We start from the raw sequence: 26,093 nt of genomic DNA on the forward strand, positions 1-26,093 counted from the left end.
GATGTCCCTGACCTCAATAAGGGTTGGTCTTTCCTTCTAACTTGATCTTATGAACAGCCATTTAGAGACTTCAGATCTTTCCTAAAATGAGCGATCTTAATCTCACAGTGGTTTGGTCTTGGTATGGTTTTAACTTTTTGATGTTCGATGTCAAATCCCTCAGCACCGATGGTAATAATCAAGGTACACATCATGATCCACCTCCCCCTTTGATGAAACTTCGAGGCCAGTGTCCACATTTTTACCTTTTATTTAAAAAATCTACAATATTTCAACATTTCATTGAAGTAAAACAATTTGAAGTGGGGGGAATATCACATTATGAAACTATTTTTTTCTCTGATACACACTGGTCAAAATTATTGGCACCCTTGTATTTAAAACGTTCTGTAACCTCCATTTGCATGAAAAACAGCTCTGAGTTTTTTCTTTTATGTCTGATGAAGTTAGAGAATATATGGCAAGTCATCTGATTCCATTCCTTCATAAAGAATCTCTAAGATCCTTCAAATGATAGTGCCCTCTTACCTTCAGTTCATCCCGCTCATTTTCTATAGTGTTCAGATAAGTGAACTGGGATGGATTTAGCAAGATTTTTACAGGGTGCAGCTAAAAGTTACAATAAAACAAAAACGTACTTGCAGGGCATCGTGTGATTGGGACGTAAAATTACTTCAGTGACAGACACTGTCCGATTAGCAACACAATCATATATATATATATATACTTTATGGATGTAAATTGTTAATAACGTACAGATTTGCGTCGATGTCTCTTTGTATGTATATATAAACGTGCACACAACAAATATTTCCATAAATATAATAAAATTTTTGTAAAACTACTTTTTTTTATTTTTAACTACTACATTTATTTCTCAAATATATACGTGTTTGTGTATATGTTTATGTTTTACACGCCACACACACATATAAATAAAATTTTTTTTGTAAATTGCATAATCATAATTCATTAATTTGACAGCACTTATTAGTAAAGACAATAGAAACGTAAGGAAAACTGAAAATTATGCATTTGTATTATATGTACAGGGCTGGAAATGGGGGGAACCCAGGGGGACTGAAGAGACTGAACTCCACCTCAAAATGTAGAGGATTTCCATCTTTCATCCACATAATAGTGTAAATAAAAACATTAGTGATGTCCCATTTCAGACACCACATCATTTAGGGCTGTAGTACAAGACGGACAGCCTTAGGTCATAGGGAAGAGCCCTTTAGATGGAACGCAGGGTGTCACTTGTGGTGTCCATTCAGAATGCAGCCGTGCTGACATTGCAGTAACATAAATCTTAACAATAATTCATGTCAAGTTTATATACGAATGATGCACTTCTTTGTTAGGTGCTTCTTTCCTTTGGTTAGCAACACGAAATTTTTATAGTTCTTGGGTTTGCACCATTCCCTATAAAGGACACCTTTATTTGTTGGTTGTGCTGGAGTTATTCAGAAATGTGCATGTGCTGCACAATTCGACAATATATTATACTCATATAGATTGGGGATGATTTTTGTAGGCCGCACTGGTTCCCCCGACCAAAAGCCTATAGATATTTCCCATAGACCAAGCAACAAATAAGCTCTGAAAGGTTTAAGATACTTACAAATTTTGTCTACTAAGTTAACCCTTAAAAATTATTACAACTTTCATTATTTTTTAAGCACAATCCCCAGCAGTAAAAAGCAAACAAGGCTACAGGCCTACAGTTTTTAATATAAATGTCACCACCTCCTGAAGTAATTCACGTTTTGGTAGATTTTTGCCCATGTTGAGGTTTTGTTAACCACAGACCTCATTTTAGGCATTTAACAAAAACCCATTGGGGCTATGGAGTGGGTGGCAAAACACTCAGCAAAATGATTGCTGACAAAATGAGAAAACATTTCCAGTTTCCAGGAACACCGGATTCTTTTGTAAGTAATTTGCACCTTTTATTCTCATTTTAGTCAACTAAACAAAACAAGTCCTATCTGTTTTCTTATTTAGTTGGCACTATTGGCACAGTAGTTTTCTCCGCAAAATCAAAGCATTTTAAGATGATGAGAAACGTTTAGTAAACTGAAACTCATTATAGTGCATCTTTACATCTGCACACAAAAGGAATCGTCTAAGAGTTAACCCTGCCTGACCCATGCGTGCATCATCCACAGAGCTGCAGCTGGACCTAATCCAGGCTGAGTGGAAGATGCTCGATGTCACTGATGGCAGGCTCGTTAAACTCCTCATCCTCGTCCTGCACAATCGATTCCGTTGCAGGGACAACCAACCTACTGATGTTACTGAAACGCTCACAGTGAAACCGCTGACACGATGGACTTCAACGTCAAGAAGCTAGCCTCGGATGCTGGTGTCTTCTTTACTCGTGCTGTTCAGGTATGAAACGAGTCGATGCTTTTCGGTTATTTCAGGTCAGTTGCCTTCGGTCCTTAGTGACGTACGTTCATTCTGGCATGGATGTGCGCAACGGGCTCGAGGGGATGAATGAACATCTTTAGCGTAACATTGACAAACATTGCTTATTGTGTATCTGCCATCATTAAAGCGAACATTTCTTGTAAGTCGTCGTTTTGCGATGATCTGTATTTTCGTCGCCATTGTAACGATAGACGCAAGCCAAACCCGTATCCATTATTAATCGCTGTTCATGTGACAGTCACCAGCTGCATTCTCTCTTACAGACCAATTTACAAAGTGTACAATAGCCGTCTTCACTTTGCCATTCTTGCACAAATAAATAGAAAATGTCCAAATCGCCATAAAGTCAAATGTTACTATTTAATGACGTATTTTAATTTTTAATACCAAATTCCCTTTGAAAAATGTTATCGGGATAATTTGCAATCCCCTTAATAAGTACGACAGAATTATATAAACTACATGTTTATTTGTGTAAAGCAAAAATAAGAAGTTAATAGATAAAATCTATATAGATCTTTCTTGTGTAAAGAGCACTGAAAGATGTTTGGCCAGCTGGTGTGTATGTGTTGACATTTATGCATGAAATGTTTCCAATGCTTTGTCATTAATATTTTAGACTTGGCCTAAAATATAAGTATTTGCATTCTTTTTTATATCATTTCTGTACATACTACGATAAGTATGCATTTGTTAACAGGTTCCATTTTCTAATGAACACTCAATCTACATCATTTATTCATTAACAGAGATCAATAAAAGCCAAACTTGTTCAAGTTGTATAACTCCATTGATCAAAAACACACAGTCATAGTGATAGTTCACTTTAAGTTACTATGCCTAAAATGAAAATTCTGTCATATTTTACTCACCCTCTCGTCATTTCAAACCTTTATGACATTCTGCTTCTGCAGAAGGCAAAATGAGATATTTTGTAGGAAGTTGGTAACCGAACAGCACTGGCCCCCATTCACTTGATGAACACAAAACCAATGCAAGTGGTTCTTCTTTTGTGTTCGGCGGAAGAAAGTCATACAGGTTTGAAATGAGAGTGACTAAATGATGACAGAATTGTTATTTATCGCTGAACTATCACTTTAATGAAGAGTACAAAATATAACCTTAACAGTATAGTCAAACAGAATGCTATGACAAAAAGTCATGCCACGTTTGGTGTTCCTGTGCAGAATTTGTTATATTCACCCTAAATTGTATATATGTTTTTTTCCCTATCAGCAGGTATGAACATTAAAGGGGTCATATGACACGGCTAAAACTAATATTATCGTTTGTTTTAGATGTAATGCAATGTGTTTACACGATTTAAGGTAAAAAAAACCCACTGTATTTTGTATCTCCTCTTTGCCCCCCCCTCTCTGAAACGTGCAGATTGTTTAAGAAGCTCGTCGCTCTGAAAAGCGGGGTCTGCTATGATTGTGCAGTTAAACAGTGTGTTGTGATTGCAAAAGGTTTGATGGAAATATATTGCTGCTTACCGTATTTGTAACATTTCTTTGGTCTATATTGTTTACATTTTTGTAAATCAACAAGGTCTGGTTAAATGGTTTCCAGTTAGTTTTTATGCAATGGCATACTAACAAAAACCTTAGTAGAGTTAGCTGAGTGATCTGTAGTCGGATTGAACAGGTGCCAGATGGAAAGGCTTGTCCCGGGTCAGCCAATCCCCTTTGCTAACACACATTACTACCTGTCAGGGATTATGCAGACTGCAGGTTTTCACTTAAAACCACAGTTTCTTCATGCAGTTAACAACAGCAAAAGCCAATCATATGTTTGTTCATTATTGAACTACGAATATTGAAATAAATATTTAGCCCTGTATGTTCAACATTTTATTATTTACAAAAACATCAGCACCCCCAATACAACACCATATTGTCTAAATCTGCTCTTTGTTTAGTTTAGTGTTAGTTGTAATATGAACCAAAAAATTACAGCTGATGTCCTTTTTACAGTTTTTCAGCTCAAAACCAAAAAATGCTATAAACGGGTAAACCAAAATGAAATAGTTTGGCTAATTTACGTTTTTTCCAGTTTTCGTCTAGTGTTTTACCACTTTGCGAATATATCAAAGCAGCATTTGTAGAAGAGTGGAATATGTGACTATTAATTCCCAAATGTTGATAAAGTGGATGCCTTACTGTAGTCTCCGAGCAAATTTGTTTTTGTTTATCCTCTTTTATGGCAAGTCACAGGTTTCTGAATGGTTTCTTTTTGGATTGGCGCATATCCTACCACATGTATATCCAAAATTACAGACATATAAATCAATTTACATTATATTTACAAGCCTGTTTTAGTACAAGCATTCATATAGGCCTACAATAAATTCACAAATAAACAACACGTTAATAAGATGGAAAAAAGTAGGAAGGGATAAATAGATAGTTGGCCTAAGCGTTCACATTGCCTATACTGTCTGTCATTAACATAATCATATAGGCTAGCAAACGCTTTTATCCGAAGCAAATTCAAAAGTAAAGAAAATACACACATAGTTTACACATTCAGTGTGTGTTTATTAGGTTCACAGCTGATGCAGTTTGACACAGAAACGATGCTGACCTTGATGAAAAATCATAAATCATGACAAAAATGAAAAAAATATAAGACAATTGTAGCCATGCAGCACCTGCGCATCAAAAACAAAAAAAATCCTTTAGACTTGAACTCGCACTGATATTAACAGCCAGTTGATGGCGCTTAATACTAGGCTACTTGACTACGTCCACAGAGGAGAAGCTCAAGCGCCACTCAAGCACTGGAAATATAAAGAAGGTAAATAAGCCTTATTACTTTGTTTTGCCTTTTCAAGCTGAAAAACTAAAAATAATACATCCGCTGTAGTTTTTTGGTTCATACAGAAAAACAGAAAAAACCTGTTTTGCCCATTTATCGTGTGCCAGATTATGTGGAGTAATTGAATGATCAGATGATTCTCGGACCCCTATAATTTAGGTCACTGGTCAACAGATCTTTTTGGCTTTTTTACAGTTCACTTAAATAGATTTGTGACAAATAGCCAACATTTACATATAATGCAGGTGTCTTCTTTACTAGTGCTGTTTTGTGAATGAGCCAATGCTTTTTCCCAATAATATGTTTTTCGATGCAAAATTATCCATACATTGGTGCATATGTTTTCCAGTACACCGAAGAGAAGCTTGGCCAAGCAGAAAAGACTGAACTAGATGCCCACTTGGAGAACCTGATTGCTCGAGCAGACTGCACAAAAAACTGGACTGAAAAGATTTTCAGGCAGACTGAGGTGCTGCTTCAACCCAACCCAAGTAAGATATAAATATCTTAAATATAAGAAATTATCTCCAAATATCTTTTAAATATATGGCTCTGATATGTATCAATGTTAATATGTAGGAAATAAAGATTAAATGTAACAAAATAATAAAATGTAACCTATGTGAATGTCATGAGAGTGTTATTAGTAATGTCTGATATCAGTTTAATTGCTCTGCAGTCAACCAGTGAAATATAATTCCTGCAAGTCTATTCAAACAGCACTAATGCTTAAGTCTCATTTTGTTAGGCGTCACATAATATAAATATAGTGTGTTTGTTGATTTATTATGTTTTCTTTTCTTTTCTTTTGGCAATTGAATCACACTAAAAATACAAGTGTAGTGAGGCAGAGAGAGAGTTCGTAACCTTTGTGACTGTCAAGGCAAAATGTAAAACAGGTGCAATACCACTTGTGTCAACCAGACACTGGCACAGAATTATTTTAGATATTATCATATGTCTAGACGTCACGTCTATTGCTAAAACCACTATATTGTGACACCTAGGGGCTGGTTGCATAAACTGCTTAGACTAGTCTTACAAGTTAGTCATCCAATGTTTTCCTTCAAAGCTGGTCATAACTTTAAGTCAGTGACATAAAAAGGTAGATTGGTCTAATCTCTAAAATCTAAAAAGAAAGACTTCTTAGTCCTAACTAATTGCTATTCAGCGAGACTAGTGGTTAAGACACAGTCTCATATTAACTTTCAACTGTGCAAGGGCAATTTTAGCCATTGTTATATTACTAGCAGAATTAAACATTTAGAGAAATGTACACGTGCTTGAGTCACACTTACTGTATTTAGCCAACTTACACATGTAGAAAAAAAGTGCAAAATGTATTAAATAAAATTCCTTGATCAGTGACAAGACCACCACAGTTTCAGACCCTTTGGTATTTGAGATAAGAGTTATCTTTGATGAGACGATGGTCTCTGATGTATCTTTCATGTAGTTAAGATTTTCATCTAAATGCAAGAGGTTCTGGATGGCTTGGGAATGTATGCTAGTAGGAACACTAACACGTTCTTTCTAACTCTCTCCATGCTCCAGTTGACCAGACTGGTAAGTCCGTCTCTCCTCCCTGAGGCCTGTGTGCTCAACCACTAAATTTCTTGTTGTGGTAGCTGTAGTATTTATGCAATGCTTTGTTTGCGAAGAGCCAAATTAACGCTCTTTAAAATTTCTTTTTTTGACACATTTTGTTAACCTGTACTGTTCAGAAAGTGTTACTGTAACCATACATTTTATTTCATCCAAAACTGTCACATTGTGCTTAATTAAGGCAATGTTTGACATCACTGGTCTGTAGAATGCAGCTCAGTCCTGTTGAGATCAGTTGAATAAATTCCACCATCACATGTCATCATGCTCATGTCTTAAAGGAGCAGTTCACCCAAAAAGGAAAATTCTGTCATCGTTTACTCGCATTAAAAAAGTAAACCGTCCTGGGGCACTTTTGACTACCATTGTAATTTTTCCTACTGTGGGGTAGTCATTGGTGGCCAAGAACTGTTTGGTTACAAGTATTCTTCCAAATATATTTCTACGTGTTCATCAGAACAAATAAATGTATATAACTCGACATTTTGATATGAATAAATATAATGAGTGAATGAGTGGCTTGAATACACCTTTTTCTGATTGTTGTGAATGTTTGTGTAGGTGCCCGGATTGAAGAGTTCGTCTATGAGAAATTGGACAAAAAGCTTCCATCCAGAACCACCAATGCTGAACTGCTGGGACAGCATATGCAAGATGCAGCAAAGGAATTTGGCCCCGGAACTCCATATGGTTTGTATAATCAACCATAAAACACAAACATAATCCTGTATTTATTAGAAATCAGAAACATGATAACTTTCAAATAACGGAAAAAGTTCTTAGGCCACCTTAAACACAAGTCTGTATCTTGCTTGTCTGTCACTAGATTGTGCACTTGCCTTGCCATTATGTGAAGTTTAAAGGAATAGTTCACTAAATATTCTCTCATAATTTACTTCAGTTGAACACAAACAAATAAGTCAAACAGAATCTATGTCTTTTCAGCTTTTCCCAATTTGTCTGTAGTTTATATCTTGTGGGGTGACAAATAATTGTATTCAATTGTTATTGATCAAGGTCATAAAGCTAAAATAATTATAAAGAAATTAAGTTCTGTTCTGTATTTGACAACATTATTGTGAACACTTATTATTGTAGGGGTTTTACTTACCATTTCTTACTCTTACTGCTAGGCTTTAGTGAAAATAAACAAACACAACTATCTCTTGTTGATATTCGTTTCTCAAGAGCGCCTGCCAAACGGTAAATCATCAAAACAGATGAGTAACAAGCAAATTCTCCAATTCATCAACCCAGAACTTTAAGATGTTCTGATAAAAATGAATGGCACAACAGTCCTTTGATGACAGATCAACCTTACTACTGAAGAAATATCTTTATTGTTTATTGTTCAGGTGTTTACATCATTTGGGAAACCCCAGTAGTGGAGGTGGAGATCATGAAGACTCCTCACAAAAAAACATATTTTTACATCTCAAGAATCTCTGAATTACCATGAATAATCAGTCTCTTCCATTATTCTTGAAAATGATGCTTGCCCACTGAAGTAGATGTGTGTAGCAAATCTGTTTTTAATTTTAATTTGGCACGTGATTTCAGGCAGCACTTTAATCACTGTTGGAGAGTATCAGAAGAGATTGGGTGGAGCAGAGAGAGAGTTCCTTCATACATCAGCCATTAACTTCCTCACACCTCTGAGGAACTTTTTAGAGGGTGACTGGAAAACCATTTCAGTGAGTTACGAATTTCTAGTTTAACAAGACCTGGTAAAGTCTTACGTGAGCCTGACAATAATAGTGGAGCTGTCAGATTGCAAATGTGTATCCACTGAAAATAAAGGAAATTTGACACATTTCCATGATTTAGTGTTCCAAGATTTAGTATTTATTCAACAGCCTAGAAACTTGTGTGCCATTATTTAAATTAGATGCCTGTTTAATGTTTGTGGGTCTGTCTGCATTCTGCCATCTCCAGTTTAGGCACTATAAAATTAAATTACATTAGTAAATACATTATTGTTAATTCATGTTAGCTGTAGTTTTCAGCATTTATTAATCCCTGTTCATTTTAGTTAATGCCAATTCTTTTAAGCATGTTCATGGTGCATCAACTAATGTTACAGATACAACTTTTGATTTTAAAAATGTATTACTAAATGCCCTGTTGTAAAAAACTGCATATGCTGGTTGGGTATGTTTTAAAGCATAGTAGCTGGTTTAAGCTGTTCGTTTAGCTTTCCTGTGAAGAGCATGGTGTCAGTAACGCCAAGGTCATGGGTTCAATACCAGGGATTGCACATACTTCGAAACAAATGTATAGCACAGTGCAATGTAAGTCGCTTTGGATAATTGTAAATGTAAATGGTTTAAGATGGTCCTTAGCTCAAACCAGCACATGACCAGCTTAAACCAGCCAAGGACCAACACATGACCAGCTCAAACCAGCTAGCTTGCTTCAAAACACACCTAACTAGCATGTGATGTTTTTCAACAGGGCTTGCTGAGATGCTAACCCAAGCGAGGATCATTAAATTCTGTAAAAGTATAAAAACAATCTTATTGTAAAAAGTGTTACTGACATGTGTGTATATATATATATATATATATATATATATACACGGCTGTACCAAGAAACAAGTTTGGTGTCCAAATGTGTTTTACGCAATGTTCTGTTTTCAGAAAGAGAGAAGGCTTCTTGAAAACCGACGCCTTGACCTGGATGTGTGTAAAGCTCGGCTCAAGAAGGCCAAGTTAGCAGAGGCCAAGGCTGCTGTAAGGTTTATTTACACTTTCTTTTATGATTTTAGGTCTTTCTTCCCCCTTCTATAAAGCAACAGGGTCGGTTTCAAAGTTTTAGTCTATTGTCCACCCACTCAATGTGATTGTGAAATATCACGAACCGTGGAAACCATGAGCTAATTACTAGAATGGTCTGATGATGAACTATATGATATTTGAGACGTTTAAAACAAAACTAACCACAGAGTTTCCTGAGACAGTTATCTGTGGATAACTTAAGACAGCGCTGGCTTCTTTGTAAATCTGTTCACAGCAAGAACAAACGACAGGCGAAAGCTGTTGTCTTTATTGTGTTGTAAACGTGAGGAAAAGTGTCATTAACACAGAGCGAATTGATACAAGCCCTTTCATTTAGCTTTAAAACATACATTTATACATGTATATTTAAACTAATCCACAAAATTCCATGAATTTTTCAAAAATGTTAGCTTTTTGTAATAGGCATGCAGGGCAACAACCTAATAGTGCAGTAATCTAGTCTTGATGTCATAAAGGCATGAATCAGCTTCTCTGCATCTGATGATGACAGCATATGACGTAGTTTAGATACATTTTTAAGATGGAAAAACGCAATTTTACAGGTGATGGCGACATGGTTCTCAAATGACAGAGTACTGTCAAATAAAACGCCAAGATTCTTTGCTGAAGACGAGGGTTTTATGGAACATCCGTCAAGAGTTAAGCAGTATTCTTGGTTGTTAAGTATCGTTATCTCTGTTATCATAACACATTTGTTCTAATGATTCTCGTTCTAATCATTTTTGTTCTCATGATTTAATGATTACTTTACTATGTTCTGCATTTTGCAAAAAAAAAAGCGATATAGGCAGATAATTGTTAAATTATAAACATAAATAACTCTTGTTTTAATCTTTATAGTGTTTTGCTTTCTGTCATGTAATAATGAATTTATCGCATGGAATTTCACTTTTTCACAGTTCATGTGGGAAAGTACTGAAGGTGAAAACCCTCCCTTTGCGCCTCCTTGTAAAAAAAATATAATACTGTCACAGACTATTCAATAGTACTTGTAAGTTGTGATCATCTTGTCTTAACATGTGCATATAGTCCAAACACACCCTCAAGGCTACAGCATAGAATGTGGGAAAATCATGAGTCATGTAGTTGGTGTGGACTAGCTCTCTGGTGGGAATTCATTCACCTTAGTTTGTTTCCCACTTTGACCCTAAAGTGATTCAGAATTTTTTCGTCAGGATAAGTCAGAAAACCCTTGTGACATGACATTCAAACACAGGTTAAAGAGACTTTTGGTAATTCCCCCTCCAGATCCTATTTTTTATTTCATAGTTTGTTTGAATTCTCAGTCATTAAAACATTAAATTGGTCTTCTTGGTTCTTCCTGAGGATTCTGTATCCATTGTTATGAGAGTGTGTATGTAATGACTTCATCAGTTTTTCCGGTCCTGCCAAAGGTCACATTTTTTTATGTGTGCTCAGATATTTTCTTTTGCTCTATCAATGCATACCTTTCTGTTGTCGTTTGCACAGTGTGAGGGAGATGTGAGTATCCTGTGTGTGTGTTTGTTTGTCTTTCAACCCAGGCTTCGCATATACTCCTAAAAATACTGGGTTGCTTTCAGCCCAGCGTTGGGTCAAACAGGGACAAACTAACCAAAATTAACCCAGAAAACGTATTTTACCTTAAACTACAACATGCACTGGTTAAATCAGCTGGGTTTGTCTCTTCTTTACCCAATGATCACTAACCCAGCATTTGTCAGAGCGTATAGTATGAGCAGTCGCTTGCACAGGTCTGATAGCTGGCCTTATCAAAGAGGAATAGCGTAAAAATAATGGCACGTGGTTGTAACTCGACAATTCAAACAGAATTGCAACAATAGAGCTTTCGCGTCCAAATACAGTATATAGTGAAATATTAGCTGACAGGGTTTCCCCACCGAGCATTCAGTGAACCCTGGAGACTCTGTAGGGGGTTTGTGAGATTGTGTTAAAATGTCCTTATTAAATAATCTATGAAATAAATGTGTAATTGTGAATTTAAACTATTTATTTATAAAAAATGGTAATTGATTAAAAGGTTACCAAATTACATGAATTAAGACGCAGGCTTAACGTGGGGTAAACAAATACAACTTTTATTAAACAAACAACCCACGATGGGGAAAACACTTTTGACTAGCATTGTAATTTTAACCACTACGGTAGTCTATTATGTCCAAGAACTATTTGGTCACAAACATTTTTCCAAAGATATTTCCTAGTGTATAATAGAACAACAAAATGTATACAGATTTGCAACAAATTATGTGTGATAAATGATAACAGAATTTTCCTTTTTGGGTGAACTATACCTCTAAACCTCATTTGTTACTACAGAATACCAAATGTAAGTCATCTTCAAAATACTTTGGGGAAGCCCTGTTATAGAACCTGGTGTAGTTTGTATGTCAGGACATCTTGATTTCCTTCAATGACACATTATTACTCAGTTATTTGTAGACAGGGGGAACCCGTATAGTGATGAAATAGAGTAAATATCTTGAATTACAGTTTTGGAGAAAGCTACTTGTAAAAGTTTGCTTAAAGGTAACATTAGGTGCTGGTGTTAAAGGTCCGGTGTATGATATTTAGCGGCATCTAGCGGTTAGTTTGCACATTGCAAGCTGTGTAACTGCCTTTCCGGTCACTAATTTGCTTTGATTACCTTGTTTATTTTGCCTATAAAAGGGTTTGCTGGATTAGTTCATGTGTGGACACACGATTTGTTGTAAAACTCTTGTTTCCCCCCTCACCTGTAGGCTGCACCAGACTTTCAGGAGACTAGGCCTCGCAATTATGTCCTGTCCGCAAGTGCATCTGCGGTAAGAGAGCTGCAGAACTTGAGCTTTAGAATGAACCCCCCCGCCATACACTCTATCTGGTGAAACTGATTTTGCAGAACTCATCCATATTCCTGGGTGAACATCTTTGTTTGTCCTGGCACAACATTCCCGACCGAATTGGATACTCTTAAGATAAGACTTAGGACTAGTGTAGGGGCTTCACAAATGTTATATTTCTGATAGTGATAGGAATGGGTTCAGACTTCATTAGTTTAACAGGATTGTTGTTCCAGGACTGCAAAAGACGCTGACCTACTGTACGGATACACTTTACGCTGCAAAATCAAGGCATCTGACTTGCTTTCTTTTTCTCTCCTTATGTTCTACATGACCCTTATTTGTGTATATTTCACACCAATATTTACACCAAACCCAAGTTTACTGTATTGTTGAAATCTTAGTTGTTTGAAATTCTTAAATTACTATTGAGTTAATTATTGAAAAATTATTCTCCAATATTATACCAAACGGCTTTAGAATATTGTCTTTTCTGTTTATTGGATGATTGAAGGGTGCAGCGGATAAATACTTTACCATGATTAAAAAAAAGATCTCTGTTGTTCCACCCTGTTGTTTATTCATTCCATGCAGTGGGATAGTGAATCTCTGAGTGACCAAAGAAAGGTTGTAAGCTTAGCACGTGACGGGATGTCTTAATGTATAGAACTAGTTTAGTGTTCATACAGAGTTGCTGTATGTATGATTTGTACCTCATTTGGTTAGTGACGATAGGATCTCTTTAAAGACTTTTCTGTGTCGTTGGCCCAGTGTTTCTAACTAGCCCTATTTTCACATGTTTCAAGTTTTACCCGATTTTCTAACATTGTTGTTTTTGTTCTTTTGTGATATCATTGTTATAGTGTAGTGTTTGTTTGTCTTTCTGTGTGTGATTTTCTGTCTGAATGTTTTTATTATATGCAATGCATGTACGGTTTATTCAGATAACAACTTCCATGACATTTGACATATTGTAATGGTACGTTGTGTAGGTTAACTCTTAAAAAAGAGTACTCATTGTCAAAGAAGAACCTTTTGGTCCATAAAGAACCTTTAACATCTGAAGAACCGTTCTGTTTCACAAAAGGTTCTTTGTGGCGAAAAAGAGTCTTTAGATTATAAAAAAGTAAAACAGAGATGGTTCTTTGAAGAACCTTTAGCTGAATGGTTCTTTGTGGAACCAAAAATGGTTATTCTATGGCATCGCTGTGAAAAACCTTTTAAACTGGCAGTAATTCAGACAGTTTCTGCATATATTACTTTTTCAATTCAATTCAATTTTATTTATTTCATTTATTTCACAATTTGCATTGTTCCAAAGCAGCTTTACAGGGGGAAAACGAAAAACCCAAGAAAGGGTAAAACACACTACATGGTCTTTTATATAATAAATCCAATTATTCTAGTAAAATAATATCTAATGTCAGCATCTCCTGGTGGTTTATTTAGCATATTTGCATTAAGTGAATGCTTGGCTGAAAAGATGCGTTTTTGATCTAGATTTAAATTGGGCGAGTGTGTCTGATCCTCAAATAATATCAGGAAGGCTATTCCAGAGTTTAGGTGCTACGTATGAGAAAGCTCGACCCCCTTTGGTGGATTTAGTTATTCTAGGTATTATCAAAAGTCCTGCGTTTTGAGATCTTAGAGAGCGTTATGGGTTGTAGTGTGATAGAAGCTCTGTTAGGTAGGTAGGGGCTAAACCCTTTAAGGCTTTATAAGTGATTAAAAGAACTTTCAAGTCAATTCGATACTTAATGGGTAGCCAGTGAAGGGTTGATAAAATTGGGGTTATGTGATCGTATGTTTTGGATCTGGTTAGAACTCTGGCAGCTGCGTTCTGAACTAACTGTAGTTTGTTTATTGATGATGCAGGACAACCACTAAGTAGCGCATTACAGTAGTCAAGTCTTGAGGTCATAAATGCATGAATAAGCTTCTCAGCGTCAGCAACACACAGAATATTTCGTAACTTGGCAACATTTCTTAGGTGGAAAAAGGCTGTTTTTGTGACATTTGAGATGTGATTTCGAAATGACAGGTTGCTGTCTAATATAACGCCAAGATCTTTTACTGTATTTGTTGGAGTAACAGTACATCCTTCAACTTGCAGTTTATAATCAGAAATATTTGTTTTGCGTGTCTTTGGTCCGATAAGTAATATTTCTGTTTTATTAGAATTTAAAAGGAAATTACAGGTCATCCAATGTTGTATATCTTCAATGCACTCTGCCAATTTGGATAGCTGGGAGGAATCATCTGGTCTTGATGAGATATATAGCTGAGTATCATCTGCATAGCAATCGAAGCTAATTCCATGTTTTTTAATAATGTTTCCAAGGGGAAGCATGTATATGGAGAACAGCACGGGTCCCAGAACCGATCCCTGAGGTAATCCATAATTTACTTGCGTTAAATAGGATGATTCCCCATTTAGATGGACAAATTGATGTCTGTCTGACAAGTACGATCTAAACCACTGTAGTGCCTGTCCCTCAATACCGGTATAATTGTGTAAGCGATCTAGAAGTATGTTATGGTCTACGGTATCGAACGCAGCACTAAGGTCAAGCAGGACCAGGAGTGAGATGTTACCTTTATCTGATGCAATAAGCAGGTCGTTTGTAATTTTAACGAGCGCAGTTTAAGTGCTATGATGATCTAAAGCGTGACTGAAATTTTTCGTGCATGTTGTTATTTTGTAAGAAAGAGCACAACTGAGTGCACACTACTTTTTCTAGTATTTTAGACAGGTATGGGAGATTTGAAATCGGTCTATAGTTTCCAAGGTCATTTGGATCTAAGTTTGGTTTCTTGATTAGAGGCTTAATGACGGCCATCTTAAAGGGTCCTGGGACATGGCCTAGATTAATTGACGAGTTGATAATGTTATAGATGGGCTCAATTGCAACAGGTAGTAGCTCTTTTAATAATTTAGTTGGTATGGGGTCTAATAAGCAAGTTGTAAGTTTAGAGGTTGCGATAAGTTGAATTAAATCTTCCTGTTTTATAGGTGAAAAACGCTGGAGCCTTTGTTTTGGAGCGATGGTTGGTGCTAATTCATAGGACAGATTTGGAGGTTGAGTTTGTACAATTTTGTCACGAATGTTTTCGATTTTCTCTGTAAATCAATTCATGAATTCATTGCTACTGAGGTGCGGCGGAATAGCCAGGTCCGGTGGTGTCTGTTTATTTGTTATTTAGCGACTCTGCTAAATAGAAACCTTGGATTGTTTTTGTTGGTTTCTATGAGGTTACGAAGGTCCTCAGCCTTTGCTGCTTTTAGTGCCTTTTTATAACAATTTGCACTCTCTTTCCACGCCATTTTAAAGACTTCTTATTGCGATTTTATCCATTTGCGCTCTAGTTTGCGAGTTTCTCTTTTAAGGGTGCGAGTGGTGCTATTGTACCATGGTGCAATATTTTTCTCATTAATCTTTTTTGACTTCGTAGGTGCAACAGCTTCTAATGTTGTAGATAAAATAGTACCCAATTTCCTGGTCATGACATCGAGCGATTCTTTATTTATTGGTATGTTTATTAAAGGAGTCAGATCTGGCAAGCTCTTTGCGAAGCTATCTTTAGTAGCGGAGGTGATTGTTCTACCCTGTCGATAACGAGTTAAAGGGCTGATTCCTGACGTGCGCAAAGTACCCGTTATAAGATAGTGATCGGTGACATCGTCGCTTTGAGGCATAATATCTATATTGGTTAGATCGGCTCCGTGAGATATAATCAGGTCTAGTGTATGATTAAATCGATGAGTGGGTCCTTTAATGTGTTGTATTACCCCAAAAGATTGTAGTAGTTCTGTAAACGCCAGTGCTAATGCATCATTAGCGCTATCTACGTGGATATTAAAATCTCCGACAATTAGTATTTTATCAACGTTAACCAATAGGTCCGATAGGAAGTCCGCAAAGTCTTTCAGAAAATCAGTATAGGGACCAGGGGGTCTATACACCGTAGCCAATGTAAAAGAAAGCAAAGGTTTTTTTTACATTTGTAAGGAATAATTATGTTCAACGCAAGCACTTCAAATGATTTAAATTTATGCTCTGTTCTCTTAGTTACAGTAAGAAAGTTTCTAAATATTGTAGCAACGCCGCCACCCCGACCAACCGGACGTGGCTCATGCATATAACAGTAATTTGGTGGGGTACACTCATTTAGGCCGAAATATTCATTTGGTTTAAGCCAGGTCTCGGTAAGACAGAGTATATCAAAACTGTTGTCCGTGATCAATTCATTTACAATTACTGCCTTTATATTAGATCACTAAATTCAAAGTAGGCCGAACTTTATAAATTGGTTTTGGTTGTCTATTACATTGTCTTCAGGTTTAATCACGATCAGATTTTTTCTCTGACTTTTGCCACGATTTTTACTTTGTAGTATTATTCGGGGGACACATATAGTCTCTATATATTTGGAAGCAGTAACATTTATAGCAGTTGAGGCGCACATACTATGGTTAAAGTTTTGACTTACCTGAGGGAGACTTACCTGAGGGAGACATAGTCAACCGGTGCGTAGCGCCTTCGAGATGTTGTCGGACAGGAGAGCCGTACTTAATCTTGAGTACTTGCGGAATATTATCATGCCCTTCAAATATCTATAGAGTCTTTAGTTTGATCACATTTAAACAAGACAGACACAGTGGTATGATTATTTCCAAAAACATACGATATGTGGGGTGGAACTAAACACATTGCCAACAAAACACAGACAAATGACTTGGTTTCACTTACCGCGTGCGGTTCATGTCTGCTCACGCACCGTTTATATAACATTCCTCACTGAAATGCAGCAAACAAACAATCACAGCTGAACTTCGCCAACACAGTGCTCTCTCTCTCCCGCTCTCCCAGGTTTCCGGGAGAATAAAGGGACTAAGAAAAATTGTTACAAGACAGAAATACTACGTCATACGTCCAACTCGTTTTTTGACAAGTTGACGGTGTCAAGCATGAGAAGCCAGCACGTTTAGCATTGTAAAGAACTCAGAATGCATGATACACCGTTGCATATCTCCTTTATCTCCAATAAATTATTCTATACAGATCCATTCAAAATGTTGGACACTCCTGGTCTCTCTTTATTAGTTATGTTGTCATCATATGAAAAATTACAACAATAACTGCATTTTTGATATTATTATTTTTGTAATATTTGTATTTTTGTATCATTGTAGTGGGAAGAACCTGTGTGGTGCCTATATGTCTGCTTGCTCAAGATCCCATAGAAGATAACAATGCTTTATTTCTTTGTATGAAGTCTTTGATTATTGTTGACTCTTGGTATGATATCAGTTTTCTTACTGTCTGTTGTGCTGCGTGTTCCAGCTCTGGAGTGAGGAAGTGGATAAAGTGAGTAGCGGCCAAACACATTCTTCCTTTATATAATAATGCAACAATTCAACAGCATGACTGTAATGAGACGTGTCCTTGTTTAAACTAGTTCCTTGGGAGTGAGGAAATCTATGTGTAATAATAACTTAATAAGTGATTGTGTTTTAATATATAAAGTATGTATGTATGTATAGTCGAATGAGACCATCTGAACAACATCGAAAACAGAAAGTATTTACATTACAGTGTCTAAACTGTAGTGTTGTTTCTGGCATTGAATTCTGAATGTCTTGATTAACGAGGCACAGCACACAGACTAGAAATACACCATAATATAAACACAATACATATACACATGTGTGTATATGTATGTGTATATATATATATGGCCTAAAAATAATGAAAGATTTGCTGTTTTGAGTTATCTTTGCAATTGCAAACAAGCAGATGGTGATTCCTAACCATGAGTATTTACAAAGTTTATTAGCATTTCATCACGATGAATTTAAACAAACTAAATTTAGTTTATTTAGATGAAAGATTCCAAACTGCATCAGTTTGACATGAAGCGTTTTTCCGACTCGTAGCTTTGATAATCTTCTAGATCAGGGGTATTTAATTAAAGTCCCTTTAAATTTTCTTCCAAAGGGAGTTCCGGACAATAATTATTTTTAATAAATGTTAAATGTATTTAGACCACTTGGATAAATCATTTTTAGAACGCTGTTCGTTACATAATGCGATCCTGCTTGTGAAAACCCAACAAAAGAATTTTCTTTAGCCTGGGTTTTCACAGGGTCACAAATGTTTACATGCTGATCAATAATGCTAAATGTAAATAATTTTTTTAACGTTCATAAAATGTAAACACTGGTCGAAAGGTTGGAGACATAGCAGTAAACAGACTGACAGATACATATCAGTGCCTTTTGTTTACTGTTGTGTCTGTTTACCTCCTCTGCGTGTGTTCAGGGTTTTTTCACACAAATCTGCTTTGGAAACAAATCCTGATTTCATGTATGATATAAATGTGAAATCTGAATTTAATTACATCATGTGAAGGCGTTGATGAAAATGAAGCTGTGGTCTAGTGGTCTAGCCTGCTGAATACGTATTTGGTAGTGCCGTGGTGGGGGAAGTAGAGATTTCTCCTTTCACTCCATGATTTCCTACATGTTAAAAAAAGTTTCCTTCGACTCAAAATCGGATCGCAATTAAATAATGTAATTAAAAAGAACACATACCAGCAAATTGTTGCTGACCCTCTGAAATCTTGTATGTCCAAATTTGCTGTTTTTTAAGAAATGGAAAAATACTGAACTTTTTCAGTGATTACGTACTTGTTGAAAGGCACTTCTTAGTATGTTTTTATTTGTCCGAAATTTGCAAAACCAAGTGATAAACATAAAGTGTGACTAATAATGATTTGACAAAAGACAAAATATGGAGATGGAAGGTTTCAGAAGGATAGAATGAATTGTGTGTATTTGGTTTGGAAACACTTTACAATAAGTTGCTTTTTGTTAACAATTAGTTAATGAATTAGCTAAAATGAACTAACCATGAACAATACTTCTACAGCATTATTAAAATTAATTTATGTTCATTTTAGCATTTACAAATACATTTATAAATTCAAACATGGTCACCCGTAGCATTAGTTATTGCACCATGAATTAACATGAATAAGCATTGACATTAAAAGGGATTCAAAATACTGAAAACTAAATTGCTAATTGTTAACTAATGCATTTACTAATGTTAACTAATAGCACCTTATTGTTAAGTGTTAACAAAACTTTTTATAATAATGTGTCTTATGGCTTTCCTTGCAAGTGCATATGTGTTTTGTGGTCCACCAGGCGGAGCACGAATTGCGTTTGGCTCAGACTGAGTTTGATAGACAGGCAGAGGTGACACGCCTCCTCCTGGAGGGGATCAGCAGCACACATGTAAGTATATTTGCTTCACAGACAGGCTTTCATATCAGACACAGTGGCACAGTGTTGAGGTGATTTCTAGTCAGCAGACCATTAAGTTTGACACTATCATCCTGGTGCAGGTGAACCACTTGCGCTGCCTGCATGAGTTCGTGGAGGCACAGGCTGCTTACTATGCACAATGTCACAAGCACGTGCAGGACCTTCAGAAAGAAATGAGCAGGTGGGAGCTACTAAACTGATGTAAACTCTTATACGTCATGCATCTTGAAAGCTAGTCAAACATGAGCCATTCTGTCTTATGTTAGTATGGAGAGATGTGGCAAAAAGCCTTAGAGTAATATTAGCATATTATATAAGGGAACTATATATCACAAGACTTTCTTTGCAATTTCCTATTCGTGAATCCACTTTGACCTGATTTGTTTTTCTTGTGTTCCCAGTGCAAACGGAGATACGTGAGTAACTCTTTTCATCACATTAAAAAAGGAAGTGCTCACAGGCATGTGACAGATGCTGTCATAAATTTGCCATGTTCCCTTATTCATTTTGGGGCGAACAGTCCCATTAAGGTTATTCTATCATTATTTACTCACCCTATTATCATTTCAAACCTTTGTGACTTTCTTTCTCCTGCGGAACCAGAAGAAGATATTTTGAAGAATGTTGGTAGCCGAACGGCGTCGGCACCCATTCACTTTTATTGAATGGACACATAACCAATGAAAGTGAATGGGTGCCAGTTAACAACATTCTTCAGAATATCTTCTTTTGTGTTGGAAGGAAGTCAGATTTGAGGTGACGAGCGTGAGTAAATGATGACAACATTTTTGAAAATTTTTAGTAAACTATCACTTACCTGTGAATTATGAAGATGATTTATTTTGTAAATAAAAAACATTTAGCATTTTTTTAAAAGGAGTGAATGTCTAAATATACTGTTTGTGTTAATGTACGCAACATTTCTTTCTTATTATCTGCTTTCAGGTTTCCCAATGCATTTGCCGTGAGCGCCTCTACGTCAGGGGTGTCGTCGGGATCTACTCCCCATTCCACTGCCACCCTGCCTGGGGCTTCTTCACCCAGTCGCCCCCCCAATGCCTCCAATGCACTTGAATCAAGCACGCTGAAGATCGAGGAGGTGAAGCCACCAGCCACTGGCACACGCAAGGCCAAAGTGTTGTATGACTATGATGCTGCGGATACAAGCGAACTTTCCCTTCTTGCTGACGAGGTAATTATCGAGAAAAAAGCTATATTTCCCTTTCTGTCGGTCTCTCGACGTTGTGTCGAACCAACAGATGGGTTCGCCCTTGAGAACCTATCATCTTCTGACTATTTTGAAAAGGCGAATGAAATTGGCGAATGAAAATTGCATGCTGGGCTCCGCCCCGTATATCCGGTTATAAAAGGGGAGGCGGCGTGCTCATTCATTCACCTTTTGTTCTTCGGAGCCTTCGCATCGAATGACTTCAGCCATTCCATCGCTGGTCGGTCGGAAAGGGACGGTCCCTGCCCCTTCCCAACATCTGCTGGGCCCACTTCCCCACAAAAAGAGCAGTCTCTCTCTCTGGGTCTTTCTTTCAGCCGCACTCACTCTCCACAGGACGGTGTTCGGCAACTCGATGTTGTGTCGAGGCGACACGCAAAGCCGAGTATAAAATTGCGCAGCCCTCAGCACTCTCACCTCGCTGGTGTGTTGAGCTGCGCCACCGCCACGCAGGCAAGTCAGCGAAGCCAGCCCCCCTCGAGGTGGGGCCGGCACCGCTAGCCAGCGAACCACCCTCCGCGGGGTCGGTGAAGCAGATCTTTCCTCTAGTGCCCCTGTCGCAGTCTTTGAGTGCCTGGTTAGCACTCACCAGACCGTCAAGGTGGCTGGAGAACACAATCCGTCTCGGCTACTCGATCCAATTCGCCAGGCCTCCGCCCAAGTTTCAGTCAGAGGCGAGGATGCTCCCTTGCTACGGGAGGAGGTGGCCACCCTTCTGGCGAAGGGAGCGATCGAGCCCGTCCCCTCAGTGTGTTAACGACCGATGCCTCCCTACAGGGTTGGGGTGCGGTGTGCAAAGGGCACGCAGTGTCGGGCCGCTGGACGGGGGCCCACCTGTGCTGGCATATCAACTGCCTAGAGTTGCTAGCTGTTCTGCTTGCACTGAAGGGACTACGGTCCCTCGTGCAGGGCCAGCACGTACTGGTCCGATCAGACAGCACAACTCCCATAGCGTATATCAACCACCAGGGTGGCATTCGCTCACGGCAGTTAACGCAACTTGCCCGACGCCTCCTCTTGTGGAGTCAGCAGTTAACGAAGTCTCTGCATGCCACTTACATACCGGGCAACCTGAACCAGACAGCCGATGAGCTCTCTTGTCAGTCGACACCCCATGGAGAGTGGCGACTCCACCCCCGTGCAGTCCAGCTTATTTGGGTACAGTTCGGGCAGGCACAGGTGGACCTGTTTGCCTCCCTGGACACCACCCATTACCCGCTATGGTACTCCCTGTCCGAGGGCCCCCTCTGCATGGATGCCTTAGCGCACAGCTGGCCACGGGGCAAGTGGAAGTACACCTTCCCCCCCCCAGTGAGCCTCATTGCACAGGTCCTGTGCAAGATCAGGGAAGAGGAGCATCAAGTGATACTAGTTGCACCTTACTGGCCCAACCAGACTTGGTTCTCAGAGCTAATGCTTCTGACGACAACTCCCCCCTGGCCAATTCCCCTGACGAAGGACCTTCTCTCGCAGGGGAAAGGCACGTTGTGGCACCCAAGACCAGACCTCTGGAACCTCCACGTCTGGCTCCTGGATGGGATGAGGAGATCCTGAGTGGTCTACCCCCCGCGGTGGTGGAGACCATCACTCAGGCTAGGGCACCTGCCACAAGTACGCATTTAAGTGGCGCCTCTTCTCGTCTTGGTGTTCTTCTCGCAGAGAAGACCCACGGAATTGCTCGGTCAGGCACGTGCTGTCCTTCCTGCAGGAGAGGTTGGAGCGTAATCTCTCCCCTTCCACACTGAAAGTGTATGCAGCCGCTATCGCCGCTCATCACAAGCCAGTTGCTGGAAAACCTCTAGGGCAGCATGATCATCAGGTTCCTCAGGGGCGCGAGCAGGCTTAACCCACCTCGTCCGGGCTCCGTACCCTCTTGGGACCTCAATGTGGTCCTGGCGGGCCTTCAGAGGCCTCCGTTCGAGCCCCTTGGAGAGACCGCTCTTTCTCATCTTATAATGGAGACGGCTCTCCTGGTGGCGCTCGCATTCATCAAGAGGGTGGGGGATCTGCAAGCAATTTCCGTGTCCACGGATTTCCTAAATTCGGGCCCTGTGATTCTCACGGGCCCGGCTACGTGCCCAAAGTTCCCACCACTCCGTTTCTAGACCAGGTGGTGAACTTGCAGGCGCTCCCCACTGGGGAGGAAGACCCAACCCCCACATGTTGTGTCCAGTACGCGCCTTGCGCCTCTACGTGGACCGCACGCAGAGCTTCAGAAGCTCTTAGCAGCTCTTTGTTTGTTTCGGAGGTCAGTAGAAGGGGAGGGCTGTCTCCAAACAGAGACTGGCGCACTGGATCGTGGACGCCGTCACGGGCTACGCCCAACACCTTCGCGAGGTTCTACAACCTCCGTGTGGAACTGTTGTCAGCTCGAGTCTTACAGGGTAACACCAGGTGAAACCGGCGGCCGGTAGGGCGTACGCCTGCTGGAGTGCCATCCCCCTCTTTAGGTGGGTCAGTGCGCAATCATCTGCCTCCCTTCTTTCCCCTCGGGCGAACAATAGGCAGTCGATCCATCACTAAGCACTCAAAGCAGCATGCTGAGCGGAGCAGCCTGCCACCTTTGGCGGGCCCAAGCTGAGTTATCCACGTGTAGCTCTAACCGACCTCAGTGCTCCAGATGTAGTAACCCCCCAGCAGGGTGGTTCCGTCTGAGATTCCGTCATGAGTTGGTTCCCCTCCTGGAATCCATGACCATCCCCAGGTGGACATCCACCTTGCGGCATCCCGCACATACCTCCCATGAGCTCTTCCCTACCGGTAAGACCATGTTGATGTTTCCACTGTATTCCCCCCGAGGTTGGGAAGTGGTCTCCGTAGGGCACCTCCCCATTGAGGGAATAGCGCTTACCCAGGGGTCCTACGGTACCGGACGGCTCTCGCCAATGGAGCCGTCTGAGATGGCCGAGGGCAAGCCCATCTTTGCTAAAGCTCTGGGACCCCTGCCTACCTACTGGAAAGTTACAATCTCGCAACAGCGCTTACGTCTGACTCGCCTAGACCGGTCAACATCGCTTCGCTAAAGATTGTGATGCGGCTAGTGCTGTGGCCTTTTCGTCTCGTTTACGTATGTAACCTCTGTTCCCTGATGGAGGGAACGAGACGTTGTGGCCTTCATGCCACAACAATAGCCGTCCGCTGCAGCAGTCACGAGATGCTCTCAGGCTCCTCAGCACAAAAGGTGAATTATTCCCGGATATCCGGGGGCGGAGCCCGGCATGCAAATTTAATTTGCCAATTTCATTGGCCTTTTCAAAATAGTCAGAACATGATAGGTTCTCAAGGGCGAACCCATCTGTCGGTTCGACACAACGTTAACCTCCATCAGGGAACAGAGGTTACATAAGACGTTTTATTTCTTGCGATATTGCTATTATTCAGCAATACTATAAACTTGGTATTTTGTTCTTTAGCTGATTACTGTGTACACGGTGCCCGGCATGGACCCCGACTGGCTTATTGGAGAGCGAGGCAACCAGAAAGGCAAGGTGCCTGTTACATACCTGGAGCTCCTAAGCTAGAAGCCCATGCCGAATAATGAATTATGCATGAACAAACATTCAAGCACTCCTGAACACTCAGTGAGTTTATCATTTTCCCAATTATTTTTATTTGGATTACATTGATTTACATTCAGGTCTGTCCTGCACTTATTGTAACCGTGCACAAGCATGTGTTACTATTTTGAATCCCTAGTTATGTTTCACGTGTGTCATTTCATTTCAACACTACTGTACCTTGCAGAATCAGAAACTGTTTTTATTTCCTGTGATCCTGTGACTGCTCGATTTTTATGACGTTTTTCTTACCCTTAAAGTGTCTTCGAAAAAGGAGGAAGGTGAAGGTGGATGTGATTTGTCTGTGCATGTGTGGCTGTGAATGACTGTTTTCTGTTTAAGTGTGGAATCAGATCTATGTTCTTTAAAGATAAAGATCTTAGTTAGTATGTGTAAAAAGAATATACGTGTTTTGACAAAGTGTGTAAAAGCTTTATTGTAGGTCCAGTTAAATCTTATGTGAAGTACTTTGATCTGTTAATTTAAAAAAAAACAGCTCTTTACCATCATTAGAACATTTTGAAGTGTATTCACATCCACAGAATTGGTGGCTTTCTTATTTAATCTCTTGTCTTTGATGCTTGTTCCAAAAAGCCATGCACACTGAATGACTACAAAATGATTAAGTAAATAAAACTTGAATATAGTAAAGAGGGATTTTCTGGGTCTTGATCTAGTTGTATTTTCAAAGTTTGAATACATGTGTTGCGTAATGTAGATGTTTGAAATGTCTTTGTGACGCATTCAGCTTTTACCTGCGGTTAAATGGGGAGTTGAAGTAGGTGTGGAAGATCAGACATTTGAGCCGTATGGCAAGATTGGTCGTGTCTTTTTTCTTTGCCTTTTCATTTTAGAGAAGAGAATCTTTACACAACTCCTGACCTCATCACACCTGGCTCTCCTGATAATATTTTAATAAAGCACACTGCAGTGGGTGTGTGTAGGCCAAATACAGAATAAGTAAATATTTGGGATTTCTCATCTTCATATTCAGAAAATGACTTTCAAAATGTTACAGTGCTTTAAAATTATATATTTAATCCAAAATGTTACAGTGCATTAAAATTATATATTTAATTTAAAATAAAGTTATAATTTACCTGAAAATAAAAGATCTGTCATCATTAACCCACCCTCTTGTCTTTTTGAACCTGTATGAATTTCTTCTGTGGAACACAAAGGAAGATATTTTGATGAATGTTGTTAACTGGCTACTATTCTCTTTAATTTTTGTGTACGTACAATAGAAGTGAAAGGGGACCAGTGCTTATCAACTTTCTTGAAAATATCATCTTTTTTAGAAGAATGAGAGTCATAAAGGTTTGAAATGACAAGAGGGTGAGTAAATAATGACAGAATTTTTGGTTGATCTATCACTTTAAACTGCAGTCTTGGCATTGCTAGTGCTATAACTTGAGCTAGTGAGATAGTGTCTTAGATGACAATTCAAAACAATCATCTTTGACATTCATGTCATAATAAGTCCCTTAAAAT

The 26,093-nt window shown here is 39.0% G+C and overlaps 1 protein-coding gene across 2 annotated transcripts; it reads left to right on the plus strand.

The window, feature by feature from the left end:
- The first annotated feature begins 2,245 nt into the window (after window positions 1–2,245).
- Window positions 2,246–25,247, plus strand: sh3glb2b (SH3-domain GRB2-like endophilin B2b). Of its 2 annotated transcripts, XM_079449855.1 has the most exons (12): window positions 2,246–2,394; window positions 5,606–5,747; window positions 7,423–7,551; window positions 8,422–8,555; window positions 9,501–9,593; window positions 12,401–12,463; window positions 17,827–17,850; window positions 19,695–19,784; window positions 19,895–19,995; window positions 20,216–20,230; window positions 20,760–21,006; window positions 24,456–25,247. In XM_079449855.1, the coding sequence occupies exons 1-12, from the start codon at window positions 2,332–2,334 to the stop codon at window positions 24,561–24,563; spliced, it is 1,209 nt and encodes a 402-aa protein (XP_079305981.1). In that variant the 5' UTR covers window positions 2,246–2,331; the 3' UTR covers window positions 24,564–25,247. The 2 variants fall into 2 exon arrangements, with proteins under 2 accessions (XP_079305981.1, XP_079305980.1); XM_079449854.1 differs by lacking the exons at window positions 12,401–12,463; window positions 17,827–17,850.
- Window positions 25,248–26,093: the final 846 nt, after the last annotated feature.

The sequence above is a fragment of the Barbatula barbatula genome (assembly GCF_947034865.1).
Source record: "Barbatula barbatula genome assembly, chromosome: 2".
NCBI lineage: Eukaryota > Metazoa > Chordata > Actinopteri > Cypriniformes > Nemacheilidae > Barbatula > Barbatula barbatula.